Source organism: Ambystoma mexicanum, chromosome 9 (genome assembly GCF_040938575.1).
Source record: "Ambystoma mexicanum isolate Mex_15411 chromosome 9, UKY_AmexF1_1, whole genome shotgun sequence".
NCBI lineage: Eukaryota > Metazoa > Chordata > Amphibia > Caudata > Ambystomatidae > Ambystoma > Ambystoma mexicanum.
In genome coordinates this window covers 333,001,029-333,019,245 of record NC_090931.1, presented here as the reverse complement: position 1 = coordinate 333,019,245, position 18,217 = coordinate 333,001,029, and the positions used below count along the sequence as shown (strand labels likewise).

Genomic DNA, 18,217 nt, shown 5'->3' with positions numbered 1-18,217 from the left:
CGGTCCACCAAAGGTTGTGCTTCAGTGCAGAGGGAATCCATGGTGGGTTGTGTCAGAGTACCTAGTGGGGGGAATCAGCCCTGGGATACTGTGGTACTGGCCTTCAGGGACCCGAGTGTAGCAAACGAAGTCCTGGGACAACGTGAGGGAGCTGGCAGGACGCCCAGGAGTGGGATCTTAATTAGTCCATATCCGGATACAGGGCCCGGGTGCACCTGGCGGCCAATTGTGAGGTCATCTCCACTGTCCGGCGCTAACCTTGTCCCTCTGGGTCGTGATCGGTCAAGCACCTTGATGGAGAGGCCACCGTAAAGGGTCATTCTGGGACAGAATTAGGGATTTAATGAACTGTTGAGTTATTGTTTCTATTCGGGAGTAGTGATTGTAATTGTCTATTTGTGATGTTTTTGCATTTTGTTTTTTGTGTTTGATGGATTTCTTTGAAAATCCGAATAAACTTGTTTGACTGACTGACTGACTAAAAGCAAAAGGATTAACATGTTTAAAGACTGTATCTCTCATGTGATAATCCAGTAACCCCTACCATCTACTGTTTACCTAAGATTCATAAACAATTTGAGATACCAGCAGAGATGAGATCCATAGTTTCTGGCATTGGATGGCTATCAGAAAACATTTCCAAGCATGGATCAAGCAATTAGACCAAAGGTGACTATGTTAGAGCCATCTATTAGACATTCAGGGCACATTCTGCAATTAGTAAAGAAAATGTGGACTGGCATAAGAATAACATATTGGTGACAACTGACGTGAAAGCACTCTATACAACTGTTATTAAGTAAGGCTTGTGGAGGTGGCAGGGGGGAGTCGGGCATGGGTTGGGCATGGCAGGAAGCTTTTCTGACCCCAACATTTTAATTGAGCACCTCTATCCCCCCCAGCAATGGCATGGAGCAGGTGCCCCTATTCCCCCCATGAAATAGCAAAGCACAGGTACCACCCTACCCCCCCATCAAACAGCATGGCCCTGATCCGCCTGTTTCCCCAAACCCCCACCGAACAGCAGAACAATGGTACCCCCAAATCCCCCCACCAAACAGCATAGCCTTGGTCTCTCCCTACTCCCCTCCCATCAACATGGCCCCACAACCAAACACTATGTCCCATGGCCCCCACATCCCCAACCAAACATTGTGTCCCTTGACCCCCAACCCCAATCAACCACTATGCCCTATGACCCCCCCACCCAACCAAACACTGTGCCCCATGACCCCCCACCCAACCAAACACTGTGCCCCATGACCCCTACCCTCATTCAAACACTATGCCCCATGGCCCCCATTCAAACACTATGCCCCATGACCCCAACCAAACACTATGCCCCATGACCACCAACCAAACACTACGCCCCATAATCCCCCATACATCACAAAACACCATCTCCATGACCCCCATGGCCCCAGCCTAGAAACTCACCAGGACCAATGGCCATGCTGGGTGGCTAGGTGGGGCATGCCCAGAGAACATGGCCTGTGAAATGTGACCACTGGCTCCAGCTACCGTCCTATCCTCCTCTGTCTCAAGTCACTGAGGCCCATGAGGCAATCCTTTTTAGTACCAGCCTTCTGGGCCTTGAGAGTGGCCACTCAAAAGGTTAAACCCATCCAAGAGCGTAATTCTCTAGCACTGAAGTAGAGTACTACCCACGACAGGGTCAGGATCAGGTGAAATAAGACCCAAACTGATGACCTCAAGCAAAACCTGCTGATGAGTTGCAAAGCCCAAATTGTTCTACCTGACCCAATAACGGGAATTACAAAAAGTAGTATCTATCAGAGCACACCTAATTACTCAAAAACTAAATAACTATTTAGAGAAATTTTATTACAATTCTGGGTGCTGGGGAGGAATACACGCCATGACACTGGAGCATGTGTTAAACATAAAACAAAAAGTGTCTAAACTTAAAGACACTCCCGTCCCCTGCACACCTTACAAGCTGAAATAAATCTCAATCACGGATTTAATCTGTATAGTAGGATCACGATCCAATCGCAGATACGTGGAATTGTCATTAAGCATCGTTCGACATTGGGTGTGATAGAAAGCAGAGTCCATGACTACTACTGCCCCACCCTTATCTGCTGGTTTTATCGTTAGATCTAAATCTTTAGCCAAGGCCTCAATATCTTTAAGTTGAGACTCTTTAAGATTAACTGGAGTTTTTGAATTGAATTTAATTTTCTTCAAATCATTTTCCACCTTGAATTTAAACATATTAATCACTGGATTTTCAATAGGAGGGTCAAACGTACTCTTAGGTTTAATTTCCAAAACATCCTCCATTTCATCAACTGTTCTGTCAAAAGTTTGCATAGAGAAAAACAATTTCAGTTTGATTTTCCGCAACAGATGTAAATTAATCTTTTCTTCAAACAGACTAGAATTACTTGCTGGAACAAATGACAGTCCCTTATTCAAAATATCCAACTGATTAACGGTGAGAGTTTTACTTGAAATATTCACTACTATGGATTCTCTCACTTGGTTTTCTTTTTGGACCTTGTTTGAACTAGTTGTTTAGTCATTAAGGTTTGGTGATTTAACTACGTGTAATTGGAGCTGATAAATATGCTTTGGTATTCCAGAGTTCGGCAATCACATTTCACTTGTTGAGGACGGCAGGAGTATTCGCAGGGATCCTGGTTCTGTGTACGTCGTGCACAGACAGATGCACAGAGACTCTATTTTCTTTGACAACATTCCCACTGTGAGGTACATACGAATAAGTGTTTTAGGTTTTAATGCATTTTGAGATTTACATTTGGAGCCATACCAGTTGTACCACTGTGAATATACAACCACTTGTGTATGTTATGTAGAATTGTGGTTGGATTTATGTGTACATAATTATTTAATGTATTCTCTTTATTTAGTGTGTTTAGTTTGTCCAAAGTTTTAATGATATGTGAGATGTCCTCTAATTGTATATATATCTATACTTGCAGATATTTTTGCTCCTGAAGAAGGGGATAGTCCCCGAAACGCGTAGAGCTTGAAGCTGCAGTTCAAAATTGGGAGCTTATTTCTTTGTCTGGTTTGATTTGTTTTTCATGCTGGCCATATTGGAAGTCAGTTGATACCTTTTTTCTGTACTTTTATGAAGATATTTTGTTACCTATGTAATAAATTGACAATTCTTTCTATATATAAAAGTGCAAATGTTATGAAATTTGACTGATTTATTTCAGCTTGTAAGGTGTGCAGGGGACGGGAGTGTCTTTAAGTTTAGACACTTTTTGTTTTACCAATAACGGGAATCACAGCATGAGCGGCTTTATGTATAGTTCACTTTGAGAACCTTCACAAAAAAGACATAATAAGTGCACTGAAACCTGTCGCATTAGTGGTATTTATTTCAAAGGTCTGGCCATACTGGCGATAAATGTGACTCAGAGCCAGCAGGTCTTCCAGGATCAATAGTCAGCCCATTAGTAATTTGTGAATGATGTCAGATGCACTCTTATCACACTGTTCCTCTGAAAAATGTGCCAAAGTTTCATTAACTTGGCTCAAACAGGTTAGCAAGAATGCAAGTTAGCAGAGGTCTGAAATCATGATCGGCACAGCTGCATAAAGGCCATGCATTTTCTTTGTTGTCACATTCCCCCAGCCCCATGCTCTAATTAACGTGATAAAGAGAAACAAATGTGACCTCTTCGGCACGTTCAACTCATTCCATAGCAGCATATTTATGCTGTAGTCCTCATGGAAAAACGTTTGCAGCACCTTGTTAATTCCAATGTCTCACCGGTAAGAAGCCTGTTTTAAACTGCAAAATGGAACCAGGGATCGTTGGCTCAGATACCAAGGGGTGTGCATGCAGAAGCCCAACATGTGCGGGCATTGGGGCGCTACATTTATAAAAGTTGGACTCACTGTCAAAGTTGTATCTTCTGCTAAGTGGACGAAAACTGAGCTGATTTGCGAAAGGAGCATAATGCTTACACACACTTTTGATGTGTAATTTGAAAAAGAGCAAGGACTTTGAAGAGGAACCTCTGTTCTTTGGGGATACCCTAGGCCCCACCAGCAACTGCCCCAATATTTCCAGTAAACAGTCTAATAACATAGCAATATATTCCTTCATAAGCTGTTTTACAAGCTGCGTTGGCTGAGCCATCCAAATGTCAATTCCATTGTGGGTAAATAGAAGTGGCACCTCGTTTCCTTTCAACATTGGTTCCTCCAAGTCAGCCACTTTCTAACAAAGAAGGATTGATTGCTACTGAGCGAGCAGGCCGTCAGTGATTCAGCTCGCTTGTTGAGTAGCAATGAATCCTTCTTTTTAAGCAAGTGGCTGACTGATGGCTCGCTATTTTGTGCTAATAGGCAGCTATGAACCTTACCTTTATCTCCATTATAATGTATGCCTCCACCCAGGGGTGCCTTAGACTGCTTTCCATTCTAAGCATAGGGGGGGGGGGGGCATAAATTATAATGGAGATAAAGAGAAGGTTAATAGTCATTCTAAAAGAGGTGCAGAATTTTGTCAAGTATGCCTAACCCCAGCAATGGTCCCCTGTCAAGCTGTTTACTTATGTAATGAAATGCAGCCAACTGCTTGAAGTAGGCCGTATCTAATTACAAAAGTAAACACTCTTGGTGGGCCACATTGTGTAGGATGGAGGGTGGCATTTGGCCAGCAGGCTGTATGTTGGCCACCCCAGTTCTACCTCTTCTAGTTGGAGCCGCAGGGTTGCTGCACTGCCATTTCCATGGCATCTTTCTACAGAAGGGAGATCGTTTCCTTCTGGAGACTGAAAAAGATGCACTGATAGAGCGTAATACGGGGGACTTTACAGGAAGGAAAGACACTAGTTGAGTACCCATGCATTTGAAGTAATGAGATACCATTCTTTGGAATGAAGGGCTAATCATTCCCCTACGGGTGATTGAAGGGAGAATCCCTCAAAAAGGTTTTAAGGCTACAGCTGATGGTATGGATGGAATGGTTGTTTGGGCAGATTTTCAACCACAGCCTCTTGCACAGTGACAGAACCTTTGCCCCGGTCTTTGAGTGGCTTGACCTCTACCTCTTTGAACGAGGGAGGAGAAATAACAAAACGGTTTATTTTTCATCCTTCTGTACAGACTTGTGGTTGACATATTGCTGCGCCTAAAGAGTTAGCTGCAGCTTTTTGAGGCTTCATGCTTCTCATGACAGTTGTCAGTCTTAGGGCTAAAGAAGTTAGTGCCATCAAAGTGAATATCCAGCAGCCTGGCTTGCACATCAGGTGCAAAACCCGATTTTCTGTAGCTAATAGAATCTTATGGATACTGAGCTATTGCCCATTCAGCATAGTCCGCCACATGCAATCCTGATTGGAGAAACTAGCATGCTGCCTCCTTACCAACTGAAATTAAGTTGAAGAACCCCGATCTAATGTCTCTCTCTGAGGTATGATCATTGCTGACTTCAAAGTGTGGGTGTATTTGACCAAGGCGCTGTGATGAATCCTTTGGAGTTATCACCAAACCCCAGCCTAAAGTCTCCTTCCGCGTGGCAAGGTAAAGGAAGCCGCTACATGATCCTAACCATGAGGGTGGTATCAGGGGGATGGATTGCATGGGAGGAGACAGTTACCAAGGAAAAGTGGTGACTACACTAGGAGGGACGCGGTATTCATCATATTCTGAAGATAATTTAATTCCCAGATATTTGATGGTATACTATCAATGCTTCACACCCTCTAATATCAATGTTCACAGAACCAGTTATGAAGAGCCAGTTAAACAGAGCCAGGTTGGTGCCTCAGAGGCTCAGGAGTTAAAAGATAAAAACTTTGAGGTCGTGATTCTGTCCTAAAGAGAACCCCTCACTCTAATGTGAAATTGCAGACTCTTTACCCAGGCTTCCCTTACTCTAGTAACTCTCAGTCTATAGAAAAATCTGATTTAATTGAAAATAAAATGACAACATAATATCACACATTTTCCTATGGACTTCGATTCCCATAATGCAAAAAGTACTGGGACGAAGGAGAGGAACTCGGAGGCAATGGGGACTAGTCATTTCCATTAGAGCACCTGAGCGGGATATTTAAAAGCCCAGGAAGACCCTATGGTGGTGGTGTTGTGAAGAAGATGAAGCAGAGGAAGAAGCAGTTCATGGCCGCGCGGGAAACGTAGCAGAGGGAGCTCAAGCCCTCCGACTTGCAGGAGCAGCCACAGAGAGTAGCCCGCCCGCAGAAGTCACCCCAATGTGCGAGAGCCAGTAGAACTGCAGAGTACACACAGTGGAAGAGAGCGTACTAAGAAGAGGTCCAGCTGTGAAGGAGACATGCTACTGAAGCAGTGTGAAGCAGACAGGAGAAGCCACAGAAGATCAACAGAGCTGTCATTGCTCCTGGAGACCGCCGCATAACTTACCTGAGGCTCAACAAAGTGGGAGAGAAGGCAGACTGACCTCAGAAGCACCGCTGTGGAGCCCGGCAGCCAAAGACATCTGCCGCAAAGAACCCTTGGGTTCGCAGAGTGAATGCGGACACTGGGGCGCTGCATGCAAGAAAGCTGTCACACACTAATGATTTAGAATACCGAACAATTAATACAGCTAAGCAGAAGGTAGTTAATGAATACCAATTAATTAAAGAAAACAAAGCTAAGTGGCAAAGAAGAAAGACTTTAAGCAAACTCCAAGAGGAGAAAGTTTGTAACTAAAATTACCTACAGCCAAGAGGCTGTCAAAAGACTTTGGTCAAACTCCAGAAGGGGAATGATTGTAACCAGTACTACCTACAGCCAAGTTGTTGTCAAAAGTCTTTGGGCATACTACCCGTAGGGGAAGCCTCTAACCAACATTACCTAGAGCCAAGAGGCTACATGCAGACCAGATCAAGACAACCTCTGGAAAAATCTCATTATCAGCATTACCATCAGCCAAGAAGTTGTGAAAGAACCTTAATAAAACAACCAAAGCATAAGGCCCCTTTTAAGAGATATAATTATGGGAAAGCTTATATCTCAACAGTCAAGAAATTGTGGAACCACGCCGAAAGACTGGTGTGGAGAATTCTGCGATCAAGTCATCAAGTTTGAAGTTAGTGGTAGGAGTTTTCTTCCTAGCAGGCAAGTATACCAGGGAAGGGCAGAGATCGGGGCTCACATTTCCCATACCCATTCAATTCTTTTGATACTATAAAATACACTTATTAATGTGATTCCCGTGGTGTGGCCCAGTTACTCACTACAGAAGTATATTACTGAGGCAAGTTGTTGTTTGCTATCCTGACAAAAAGAGTTTAAATACCAGAAGAAGTATTGAGAAAGAGTGACGTGCTATCTTGATGAGAAAAAGCTACTTTTGAAGAAAGTGTTACATTATAACAGAAAACTTGCATTAGGTTTTGGAACCTGTGTTTTGAGAGAAAGTGAATCATCCTTATATGAGGGATATTGTGGAAGACATTGAATTGTTTCAACTGTCAACCAGTTGTTGTGAAAGAACAAGTTACTCTCTTACCTGGTAACGTTCTTTCGATGGGATGGTCCGACGACGTATTCCATATCTTTGACAGTAATCACCACAGCTGTGCTGCTTCGGAACATTTTCAGCATCTGCGTCCTACGTCGATGCGCCGTCCCCGAGGACCTCCTCCGACAGCCGACATCACCCAATGTGATAAGTAGGACACACGACACCCGTAGCCCCAGTTGTAGTTTTTTCCCCCAGAACGTGTGACACCAGTCTTCTGCCAGTCAGGCACACAAGGCCTTGCGGAAACGTAAGCTGCAATCGCATAAGAAATTCTGCAATGGGGAAGGTAGGGAGGGAGCGATATGGAATACGTCGTCGGACCATCCCATCGAAAGAACGTTACCAGGTAAGAGAGTAACTTGTTCTTCGAGGGGATTGGGTCCTCCGACGTATTCCATATCTTTGACAAACTCCCAAAGCAGTACCAAAGCAAGGAGGTGGGAAAAGAATCTAGAACACAAATTTAGCATGCCCAATCAAATTGCGGAATAAAGGACTGCCTTGCCAAAGGCCAGATCCTGTCCTCGGATGGAATTGAGGGAGTAATGACCAACAAAAGTATGTACAGAAGCCCAGGTGGCTGCATCACAGATGTTACGAATAGGAACACCCCTCTGTAGGGCAGTAGATGCAGCCATACCCCTGGTAGAATGGGCCCGCAAGCCAGCCGGTGGGTCCTTACCCGCCAAGCGGTAACACTCGGAGATAGCCAAAATAATCCAACGAGACAAAGTCTGTTTCGTCACAGCTTGTCCCAAACGCTTTCCAGCATAACCAATGAAGATTTGATCGTCCACTCTGACCCGGGACATGCGTGAAATATAAAAGCTCAACGCTCTCCTAGGATCAAGCCAATGGAGCCTCTCCTCTTCCTTACCAGGATGCGGAGGAGGATAGAATGCCGGAAGAACAACCTTATGGCCCAAATGAAATTCCAAAACCACATTCGGAAGAAAGGATGGACAAACTCGAAGGACAACCCTGTCCTTATGAAACACAGTGAAGGGTGGCTTAACTGAAAGTGCCTGTAACTCGCTCACTCTGCGAGCGGAAGTAACCGCAACCAAAAACACAGTTTTAAGAGCTAACAGTCTCAAAGGGCGAGAATGCAAAGGCTCAAACGGAGCACCCATAAAAAACTTAAGAACAAGGTTAAAATCCCAACCGGGCACCAGAAAAGGTGACGGATGGAACACATTAGTGAGCCCTTTCAAAAACTGAGAAATTAAAGGAATCTTAAAATAGGAACATTCTTCAGACGAGCGCTTAAATATGGACAGCGCCGCCAGGTAACCTTTAATGGTACCCACTTGCAAGCCCCTGTGGGCCAAAGAAAGCAAAAAAGACAGAACCATGGGAATGTCACATTCAAAAGGATCCACATTCTTAACTCTGCACCAGTCGCAGAATTTACGCCAACGGCAAGGGTACAGAGACTTTGTTGCCGGCCGTCTGGCCGAGAGCAACACCTCCAACACGTCTTCAGGGAGGTCCCAATCCTTATACCTCAACCTTTCAGAAGCCAAGCGTGAAGGTTGAGGGATCTGACCTCTGGATGGAGAACTTGACCCCCCTCCTGTGAGAGCAGATCGTCTCGGTAGGGAAGACGACGTGGAGGGCATATGGACAAGTCGAGAAGGTCCGGGTACCACGTCCTCCAGGCCCACGCCGGAGCAATGAGGATCATCTGGGAACCGAACCACCGTAACCTCCGCAGTACTTGCGGCATGACGGGGACTGGAGGAAACGCGTACAGCAGTGGGAATGACCACTCCACCACAAACGCGTCTCCTAAGGCTCCTTTTAGAGGAAATTCCCGCGAGCAGAACCTTTTGCATTTCCGGTTGACACTGGAGGCGAAGAGATCCACCTGAGGGGTCCCCCAAAGGGCGAATATCTCCAGGAGAATCTCCTGAGCCAGCTCCCACTCATGAGAGATCGTGCTCTGCCTGCTCAGAGCGTCCGCCGCCTCGTTGTCGTCTCCGGCCAGATGAACAGCTGAGATCGAAACTTCCTGCTGGATGGCCCAGAACTCGAGCTGCATCGCCTCCCTGCACAGAGGAAGAGACCCTGCCCCCCCCCCCTTTTTGTTAAGGTAGTGCATGGCCACCGTGTTGTCCGTCAGGATCAGGACACTCTTTCCTCGCACAGTCAGCCGAAAAGCCTTCAGGGCTAGCCTGACGGCCCTCAGCTCCAACAGATAGATATGGAGTCTGGACTCCGACAGAGACCAACGACCGCTGACTGTCAACTCGTTGGCATGAGCTCCCCATCCAGTGAGGGATGCGTCCGTCACGATCGTCACCTACGGCCAGGGAAGCCAAAACTGAGCCCCCTTCATCAGATTGCCTTCGACGACCCACCACAGAAGGTCCTGGGCGACCGAGGGCGGCACCTGAACAGGGTCCGACATCCTGCCGGAAGATTGCAAGCACTGCATCTTGAGTGCCCACTGCAAAGATCTCATCCGCAGACGAGCCTCTGGCACCAGAAGAATGCAGGATGCCATGAGGCCGAGCAACCTCAAGAACTCGAACGCCGGGAGCGTCTGGGCAAGTTGAAACTTGTGCACCATCTGCTGAATGTGAAGAGCCCTCACCTGGGGAGGAAAACACAGCCCCAGGGATGTGTCGAGCACTGCTCCGATGTACTGGAGCCGCTGTGTTGTCGTGAAATGGGACTTCTTTAAATTGAGGGAGAAGCCCAGCTTGTGAAGGGAGTGGCAGGTGACGGACAGATGATCCAGGACTTGCTCAGGAGAGCTCCCCCTGATCCATCAATCGTCCAGGTAGGGGTAGACGTAAATCCCCCCTTTCCTGAGATGTGCTGCCGCCACAACCATGAGCTTGGTGAAAACCCTTGGGGCAGAGGTCGATCCGAACGGCGGGACCCGAAACTGAAAGTGCGAGTTGCCAACCGCAAACCTCAGGTACTTCTTGTGCTTGGGATGGATCGGCACATGGAAGTAAGCGTCCTTGAGGTTGAGAGACACCAACCAGTCCTGAAGTTGAAGGGCCTGGAGGACTTGAGAGAGAGTAACCATCTTGAACTTGTCCTTCCGGAGGAGTTTGTTCAAACCGCGCAAGTCCATGATGGGTCTCAATCCCCCGTCTTTCTTGGAAATCAAAAAATAAGGGGAATACCATCCCTTGTTCCTCTCTGCTACAGGCACCAGTTCTATGGCGCCTTTCTCCAGCAGGGCTTGAATTTCCTGCGCAAGGAGCGGATCCGGACTCTTCAAAGAGAGGTTCCCAGGTGGATTGTCGTGAGGCCTCTGCCGAAAGTAGCCATGGGTTATGATCTCCAGAACCCACACATCTGAAGTAATGGCACGCCACTCTACAAGATGCTGCACCAGCCTTCCCCCAACCGGCGAACCATGGGACATGGCCTCATGACTGAGTGGTAGCGGCTGCGGCGTTGCCTGAGGGCAAAGAGGCAACTGCCCGAGCGGCTTTGGCACCTCGAGTACCCTGTTTTCCACCTCTGGTACTCCTACGGTGGCCTCTTTGACTGACAGCTCCTCTCGCTTTACTGAATGATGAGTAATAACGAAAGGAACCTCCCCTCCATTGTTGTCCCCTAGGACGAAAAGGCGGAGGTTATCGAACTGCACCGCCCAACGACTTTGCTGCAGCTTTGGAGGTCTGCAACCTCTCAAGGCTCTCATCAGCCTTGCTGCCAAAAGGATGTTCCTCGTCAAAGGGCATGTTGAGAAGCCGGGACTGCACATCAGGAGCGAACCCCGACTTCCGCAACCATGCAAACCTGCGTATTACGGTACTCGCCGCCATGGACCGGCTGACACAATCTGCCATGTCCAAACCCGACTGAACGGCCTCACACATGGCATCCTTGCCATCCTGGACCATAGCAAGGAAACCATCCTGTTCGTCCCCTTCGGAATATGTTCAGCCGCTAATGCAACACAGTTCCACAGAGTGTGTGTGAAACGAGACAAGGCACATACGGAGTTGGCCGCATGAAGCACCATACCCCCTGAAGAAAACACTTTCTTCGCCCAGCCATCAAAACGTTTGTCGTCCCTATCTGGACGGATGGTAGGATACGACGCCTGCTTTGCCGGGGCCGTAGCCGCCTGCACCACCAAACTCTCCGGAGTTGGGTGCCTGGACAAGTAGCAGGGGTCACTACTGGCTGGACGGTATTTTCGCGACAAAGACTTGCCCACTGCCGGGAGACTCTCCGGAGCAGTCCAAGCCACCGCCACCGTTCTCTGCAGAGCCATATGAAATGGCAGTACCGGGTCAGTGGGGGGACCACGATCAAGGATGTCCATAAGATCATCCTGAACAAACTCCCCTGGGGGAGCTGACCATCCCAAGTACTCGGTGACCCGAGACATAAGGCGCTGGTACGACGAATCGGCATGAGTGCCAGGCTGAGGCCTACAAAACTCCACCTCCGGAGAGGTGTCCAGTCCACTGGCATCATGCAGTGACTGCCTCAGGTCTTCAAATTGGCTATGGCCCGAGAGAAGCTCATCTGGCACCGTATCCGGAACCAAGCCCTCATCAGAGCCCTCATCAACCTCTGAAATGTACTCCAAGCGGTGAGAGGAAGGCACCTGGGGACCAAAGCTATGCCTGACCTTAGCCAGAGCCTTTCTAGGGGCTTCCCCCGTACCACAGGGCCCCTCCGACACCACCGCCTCGAAAGGCGTCGAGAGAATCGGCGTCGACGTCAGCCGCAGCGCCGCGAGCATCGACGGTGTCGACACAGGTCTCGAAGCCAGAGCTCTGAGCGTGTCCTTCGACGACCTATGCGCCTACAGTGTCGACGACCCCCTCGGAGGCGGAGCCTCGAAAGAGGCCGTCGACGACCTCGGCGTCACAGGCGTCGACGTCTTCCTCGAAGACTGCAAAGGATCACGCGGTCTCGAGCGCGTCGAAGACCAGGACCTGGAACGGGCATGGCGAGAACGGTTACCCTTGTCCGAGCGGGACCTCTCCCGCGAACCGTGCCGACCACCCGAGCCCGAAGGCGTGCGAGCGATGTCTCTCGACCGATCACGACCGACCCCACTCGGAGGCGCGGACGGATCGGTGCCCTGCGATTTGAGAATCGCTAACATCTTCCCAAAGGAAGCCCATTCCTCCGGTGTCGCTTGCATGGTGGGATAAGCGAATCGCCGATGGGCGGAGTCCTCGGAAGAGGACGGGGAAGGTGACCAATGCCGGTGCTTCAGGGAATGCCTCGAAGAGGCAGAGGAGTGGCGAGACCGACTCCTGGAAGGAGACCCACTGGACCTCCGACGATGACACGGAGAGTCGCCTCTCGAATCATCCGTCGAAAGCCCCGCAGACCTCTACTTCCGGGGCTTAGACACCCTACCTACCGACAACTTCTTCTTGCGCACCCGCAAGGCCTTGGCCGTGAGCGACTGGCAGTCGACACAGTCGTCCGTGTCGTGGGCCTCCCCGAGGCACCAGAGGCAGGCGTCGTGCGAGTCCGTTACCGACATCCTGGACCCACAGTCCCCGCATTTTTTGAAGCCCGGACTCGGGGTTGAAGACGAGGTAGACATCGTCACGAACAGGCTTTTTCACAAAACCGAACAGGTTCAAAGAACCGAGAAGATTACAACAGAAACTCCAAAGAGTCGAGGCGTACCGAGATTCACGAAGTGATCAAGTTCGCGGAAAAAACGGAACTGAGGCTACGGGCGTCATGCGTCTTACTTATCACATCGGGTGACTTCGGCCATCGGAGGAGGTCCTCGGGGACGGCGCATCGACGTCATCGACGTAGGACGCAGAAAATTTTCTGAAGCAGCACAGCTGTGGTGATTACTGTCAAAGATATGGAATACGTCGGAGGACCCAATCCCCTCCGAATTGCCATTTGTTGTTTCTTCAAGAAAGACTGTGGTTGAAAAATACTTTTTATATTTCTTTGAACGGAACTGCGTTGAAACAGAAATATAATTTGACTATTCCAGAATTGATCAAGGGGAAGGTAATACAACCCTGGTCGCAAGGAGTACTTCCAAGAACATTTGAGTTTGAATTACATGACTGTATTGTTAAACTGAACTTTAGCCATATTTTCTTTGTATAATATTGTTGTGTGCACTAGAGTGAGGGCCACAGATATTCTGGACATTATGTCAGTTTTCTTTAGTTTTAGGGTGCTAGGTAGGGATCTCTCTATTAGGTTAGGGAAAGCTAGGCATTTATCCAACCTTCTTTTTACTTTGAATAAATGGAAAAATTTGAGAAAATGTTACGTTTGTGTCTGTCTCGCATTTCTGACCCCTCACAGCACAGAATACATTTATAGCTTTGAGAGCCATGCTGCCAGATGTAAACACACTTTAGACAATACATCATAGGTTTTATTGTCTCTATCTAGTGGTCGGGATGGGTAAGCAGATCTTGTAGGAGAAGCAGCAGCTTTGACCATTAGACTATATGTGGTAGGATGTTTGAAGAGAAAGTCAGGGTCTGAGGAGGCAGTTCTGTATTTGTTTTTAAAGAGGTCCTTTTGTACAGCAGAAGTTGTACATGTTTTTCCATATTTTAAGAAGAGGGCTCTTTAATTGCTTCATGAAAAGGCATAATGCATTCCTTAGGGGGTCATGAAAAGGCAAAATGTGTTAGTTAGGGGGGGGGGGCTTTGTGCACAATATCTGTAATGTCTATTCTGTGATCTCCTTAGTAAAGGGGCCCAAACCAAACATTCTGAGATTCTGCTTATATAACTTTTCTATATGCAGCATTACGGTAGGCAGGTATGTCTGGTTGGGGGTACTCTGGCAAGGTGTTGAGAACACTTGTGTAACACAAAAGAAGCTACTACTGGTACATACAAATTTTTCTCTGAGATAAATAAAAAAAATTCTCTGAGCTCATGGTTGTGATGTGGTTTATTATTAGTGGGGATTAGTGGGTTAACTATCCCACTAACCATCACCTTGTCAAAAATACTCTCTGAATGTATTAAGAAACAAGTGTTTATTATTCACACATCCTGATTTAATATAATCTGAGTAAAAAGAGGGAGAAAAATAAATGTATGGTAAAATGATATCCAGAAGGTATTAACAAGAAATAGACAACAAATGAATACAACATGAATAAATATTTAAAAAATTGCAGATTAATAAAAAAAATAGAAACCTTCACGATACTGAAATTCAATGTAAGATAGAGAAAGAAGATTATATCACAGTATAGGCGCCTAGGAGGGATTTTAGAGAGAAATATTTGATATAGAGGAGTGGGATCACATTATTTCTACAGTTCAATGAGTCCGTTCTCTATCAACAATCGATCATGCTGGATAAAGTAAAGAGAAAAACTGAATAAGAGAGAAACATTTGAAAATCACATTTGTAAATTGAGAACACTTGTGTCTTTTAAATTTGAAGCGAGTTCCTCCATCCATGATTCCTCTTAGACTTATTCCTCAGAGCTGTTTGAGGGCCATAATGGTTAGAAGCAAAGGTTATCTGGTAGCCATTGTCATCATACATGGATTGGAACAATGCATATAATCGGTTCTCGAGAGAGAGGAGCATACATTGATGTCGAAGACTTTATAGAGGCTTCCTTCGAGGAGGGCACTGACAAAACTTCGATGGAGGAAAGGACACTGCCGGTCGACAATGTCGACGTACGGGAATCCTTGGAGGAAGTCTTTGCACCCAGGCACTTAGGTGCGTGGGGAGGATGTTTTCTGGGGTCCCTGTCATCTTTGAAGACACAGTGGGTTCAGATTTGTAATTGGGCTATACAGACAGAGGTGTAGGGCGCTGCCTTCAAGGATAACTACATCTTTCTGCCTACACTCTTCCCATTTTCTGCTGAGGCAGATTTTGATGGGAACTGTACCCAACCTCTGTCAGGCAAGGAATCCATTGAGGACTAGTGACAGTGTTTTATTTTTTCTTCTTAGAAGATGAAGAGGAAGAGTGATGAGAGTTAATTCTGTACTGCAATCTTTTCTGTGCCTTTTGACTCTTTCCTTGGGTCTGTCTGGGGAGTTTTCAGCCACTGAGCTCCTCTTTCCCAACGGGATGAACCGCATATAGGCTCTTCCACTTGAGGAAAAGCTGAAAGATTGCTTAGGTGGCTGCTGCACAGCTAGGCCGAGCAACTTGGCATCTAGCTTAGAGTACTTGAACTTTTCCACAGCCAAACAAGTGTGCTCCATCGAATGCTACGTCCAGCAACCTCGCCTAGACATTTGGCGTAAAACCCTGAGCTGTGCAGATAGGCTGACCTTATGAGCACAGCGGCTGAACCCATCGACCTGCCTACACAGTTTGCAACGTCCAGGCCTGATTGCAGTGCCTGGCAGGCCACCTCTTAACAGTCATCCACAAGGCACAGGATCCTATCCGTCAATTCGCCGTCAGGAATGTGTTCTGCTGCCTGCTCGACCAGTGTCCACAGACCATGTGAGTATTTGGCAAACACACAGGACGTGTTAATCGCCTTGAGAGCAATACAGCCCAAAGCAAAATATTTCTTTGCTGGAGCATCTGACTTTTTTGACTCCCTGTCTGTTGGCAGGATCGAAGTGGATGTAGGTAGCAGCCTGAACCACTAGACCCTTAGGGGTACGGTATGCGGATAGGAATGGTGGGACCCCCCCCCCTCGCCTGTTAGTACTTCATGGTGAGCTCCGAGACAACTGCCTTTTAGTTGAAGGACCCTTGTCAAGAATGTCTGTTGGGTCAATAGTTGACAGGGGCGTCCAGATCGAATGCATGCACCACCCTTGCAACCATCATGCAGTACTGGGCATTAGAATGTCCATATGGGGCTGAATTAGCATATCCATATTCTGCATGTCCAGGTCAGGTGACATGTCCAGACCACTAACATCACAAAACCCTTCTGCAAGGACGACCAAATCCACCTGGTCGGTGAAAAAATTGTCGCCACAGCCCCTTCCATCAATGGCCCAAAGCCAAAAAGCGCCTGGTCCACTTCTTTGTCAAAAATCGACAGTGTCATGTCCAAAACATCAACTGAGGCTCAAGGATAAAAGAGCGGTCGATCGTCAGCAACAATGTTGACGCTCCAAATCGCTTATGGTGTCGATGTCGTAGAGCCCTTCAGCGCTACGGCAGACTTCTCGATAGTTGTAGTCGAACCAGAGGGTGTCAAACCTGACCTGGATTCATAGGTGCCGGAAACACTGGGCAGAAATGGAGCCATGGGAGCTGGCTGTGTCGAGACCGTGTTCCTGGAGCATCTGCTGCTTGAAGGCCTACCACTATGCCCTCGACACACCTGGGCTCGGGTAGGTCTTACCTGCGTCGGTAGCACCAAGAACGGCTCAGCGAATGTGACCTCTTCTTGGCCTTCTTATGGCATCTGTCCTCCTTTTTGGTAGATGGACCCTCTGTGTCTTGCCCCGGCGACTTGGTAGTCAAGCGAGCAAGGATTTCAACGGTGGGCACCCGAGCACTAGCTTCAACAACTGTTTCCTTAGCGACTTGGCGTTCATCTTCTGACAAGATCCACAATCCTCGATCAAATGATCTTTCCACGGACTCCATATGCAGATGCCTTGCGGGTTGGTGATTATCATCTTGGCATTGCAGTCTTGACACCGTTTGAACCCGGATGCCTTTGGAGCGGACATATTGATGAAGACAGTTTGAAAATCGCAAGTAGAATCGAATTTTATCAAATTGAAAAATTCTCTTCACTAGATTTTTCCGATAAGCAGCGTGCTGAGCATGTGAAAAAAAGGAACCGAGGTACAGGGCGTAGTGATGTATATATGTGGTGGTCGATGTTGCATCCGAAGCTGACGAGTGGCACGTCAAGTCAAGAAGGATTGATGGTCGAGTCGTACTATGCCCTCTGTCGAAAACATTTCTAAGGTGATGACGCTGGGATGGATACCTATCTGATGAGAATCTGCGGGAGAATGCAATCCATTTACATACATTTTAAAAGTTGTACTAAAAATAACCTATGGAATCAATGATTAACACATTTTAATAAATCACACTTTTGGGATACAGAATTAGTGGCCATTTTATTTTTAATGGCCTAATATGCATAAATAACATTTTACACAAATACAGTTCTGTCATTTACTTAAGGGAAATTATTGGCTCTTACCATCAGTGGCAGATAGGTCTATCACACTTTCATCACCAGCATCTGCAAATGGGAAAATATCTGTTGTAAAATGTTATCTATATTATCATGCTTTTACGATAGAAATCTTAAAAATTCAGTTTGTTTATGCAATGGCTAAGAACGACTACAAGTGAATCCACAGCTGTTGATTGTTGACATTGAACAGAAATATTCCACTGCAAGGTATATTTAATCATCAATATTTAATCATGAAAATGTGCTCAAAGACACCATGCCTGAGTAGGATAGTGGTGGGGTCCTCACACTGTAAATGTCTTTTTTGCAACAGCCTTCTCAATAAGACTTAGAGTGTGCCTCATTTTGATAGTTGCACTGATATTGTTAGAGACACTCAAAGCAACACATTTCTTCCTTGGAACAATCACCAGGTTTCAACTCATTTCTTTGTGTAGTAGGCATGTGCATATATCTGTAGAAGAACAAGTTACTTACCAACTGTAACGTTCTTTCGATTGGATGTTCCTCCCACGTATTCCTCATCTTAGATATTCGTATATTCCAGCTTGCTGCTTCGGAAATTTTTCACTAGAGGGCGCTGTGCTCGAGGCGGAGGTGTCGAATGTCC

At 47.0% G+C, this 18,217-nt stretch overlaps 1 protein-coding gene across 1 annotated transcript in view; it reads right to left on the bottom strand.

The window, feature by feature from the left end:
* The window catches only part of GTF2I (general transcription factor IIi), a 2,618,156-nt gene that overhangs the window by 126,842 nt on the left and 2,473,097 nt on the right, over positions 1–18,217 (bottom strand). Inside the window, exon 32 of the mRNA XM_069614749.1 lies at positions 17,611–17,652. Coding sequence (XP_069470850.1) covers positions 17,611–17,652 — 42 coding nt within the window. The remainder of the gene's footprint in view (positions 1–17,610; positions 17,653–18,217) is intronic.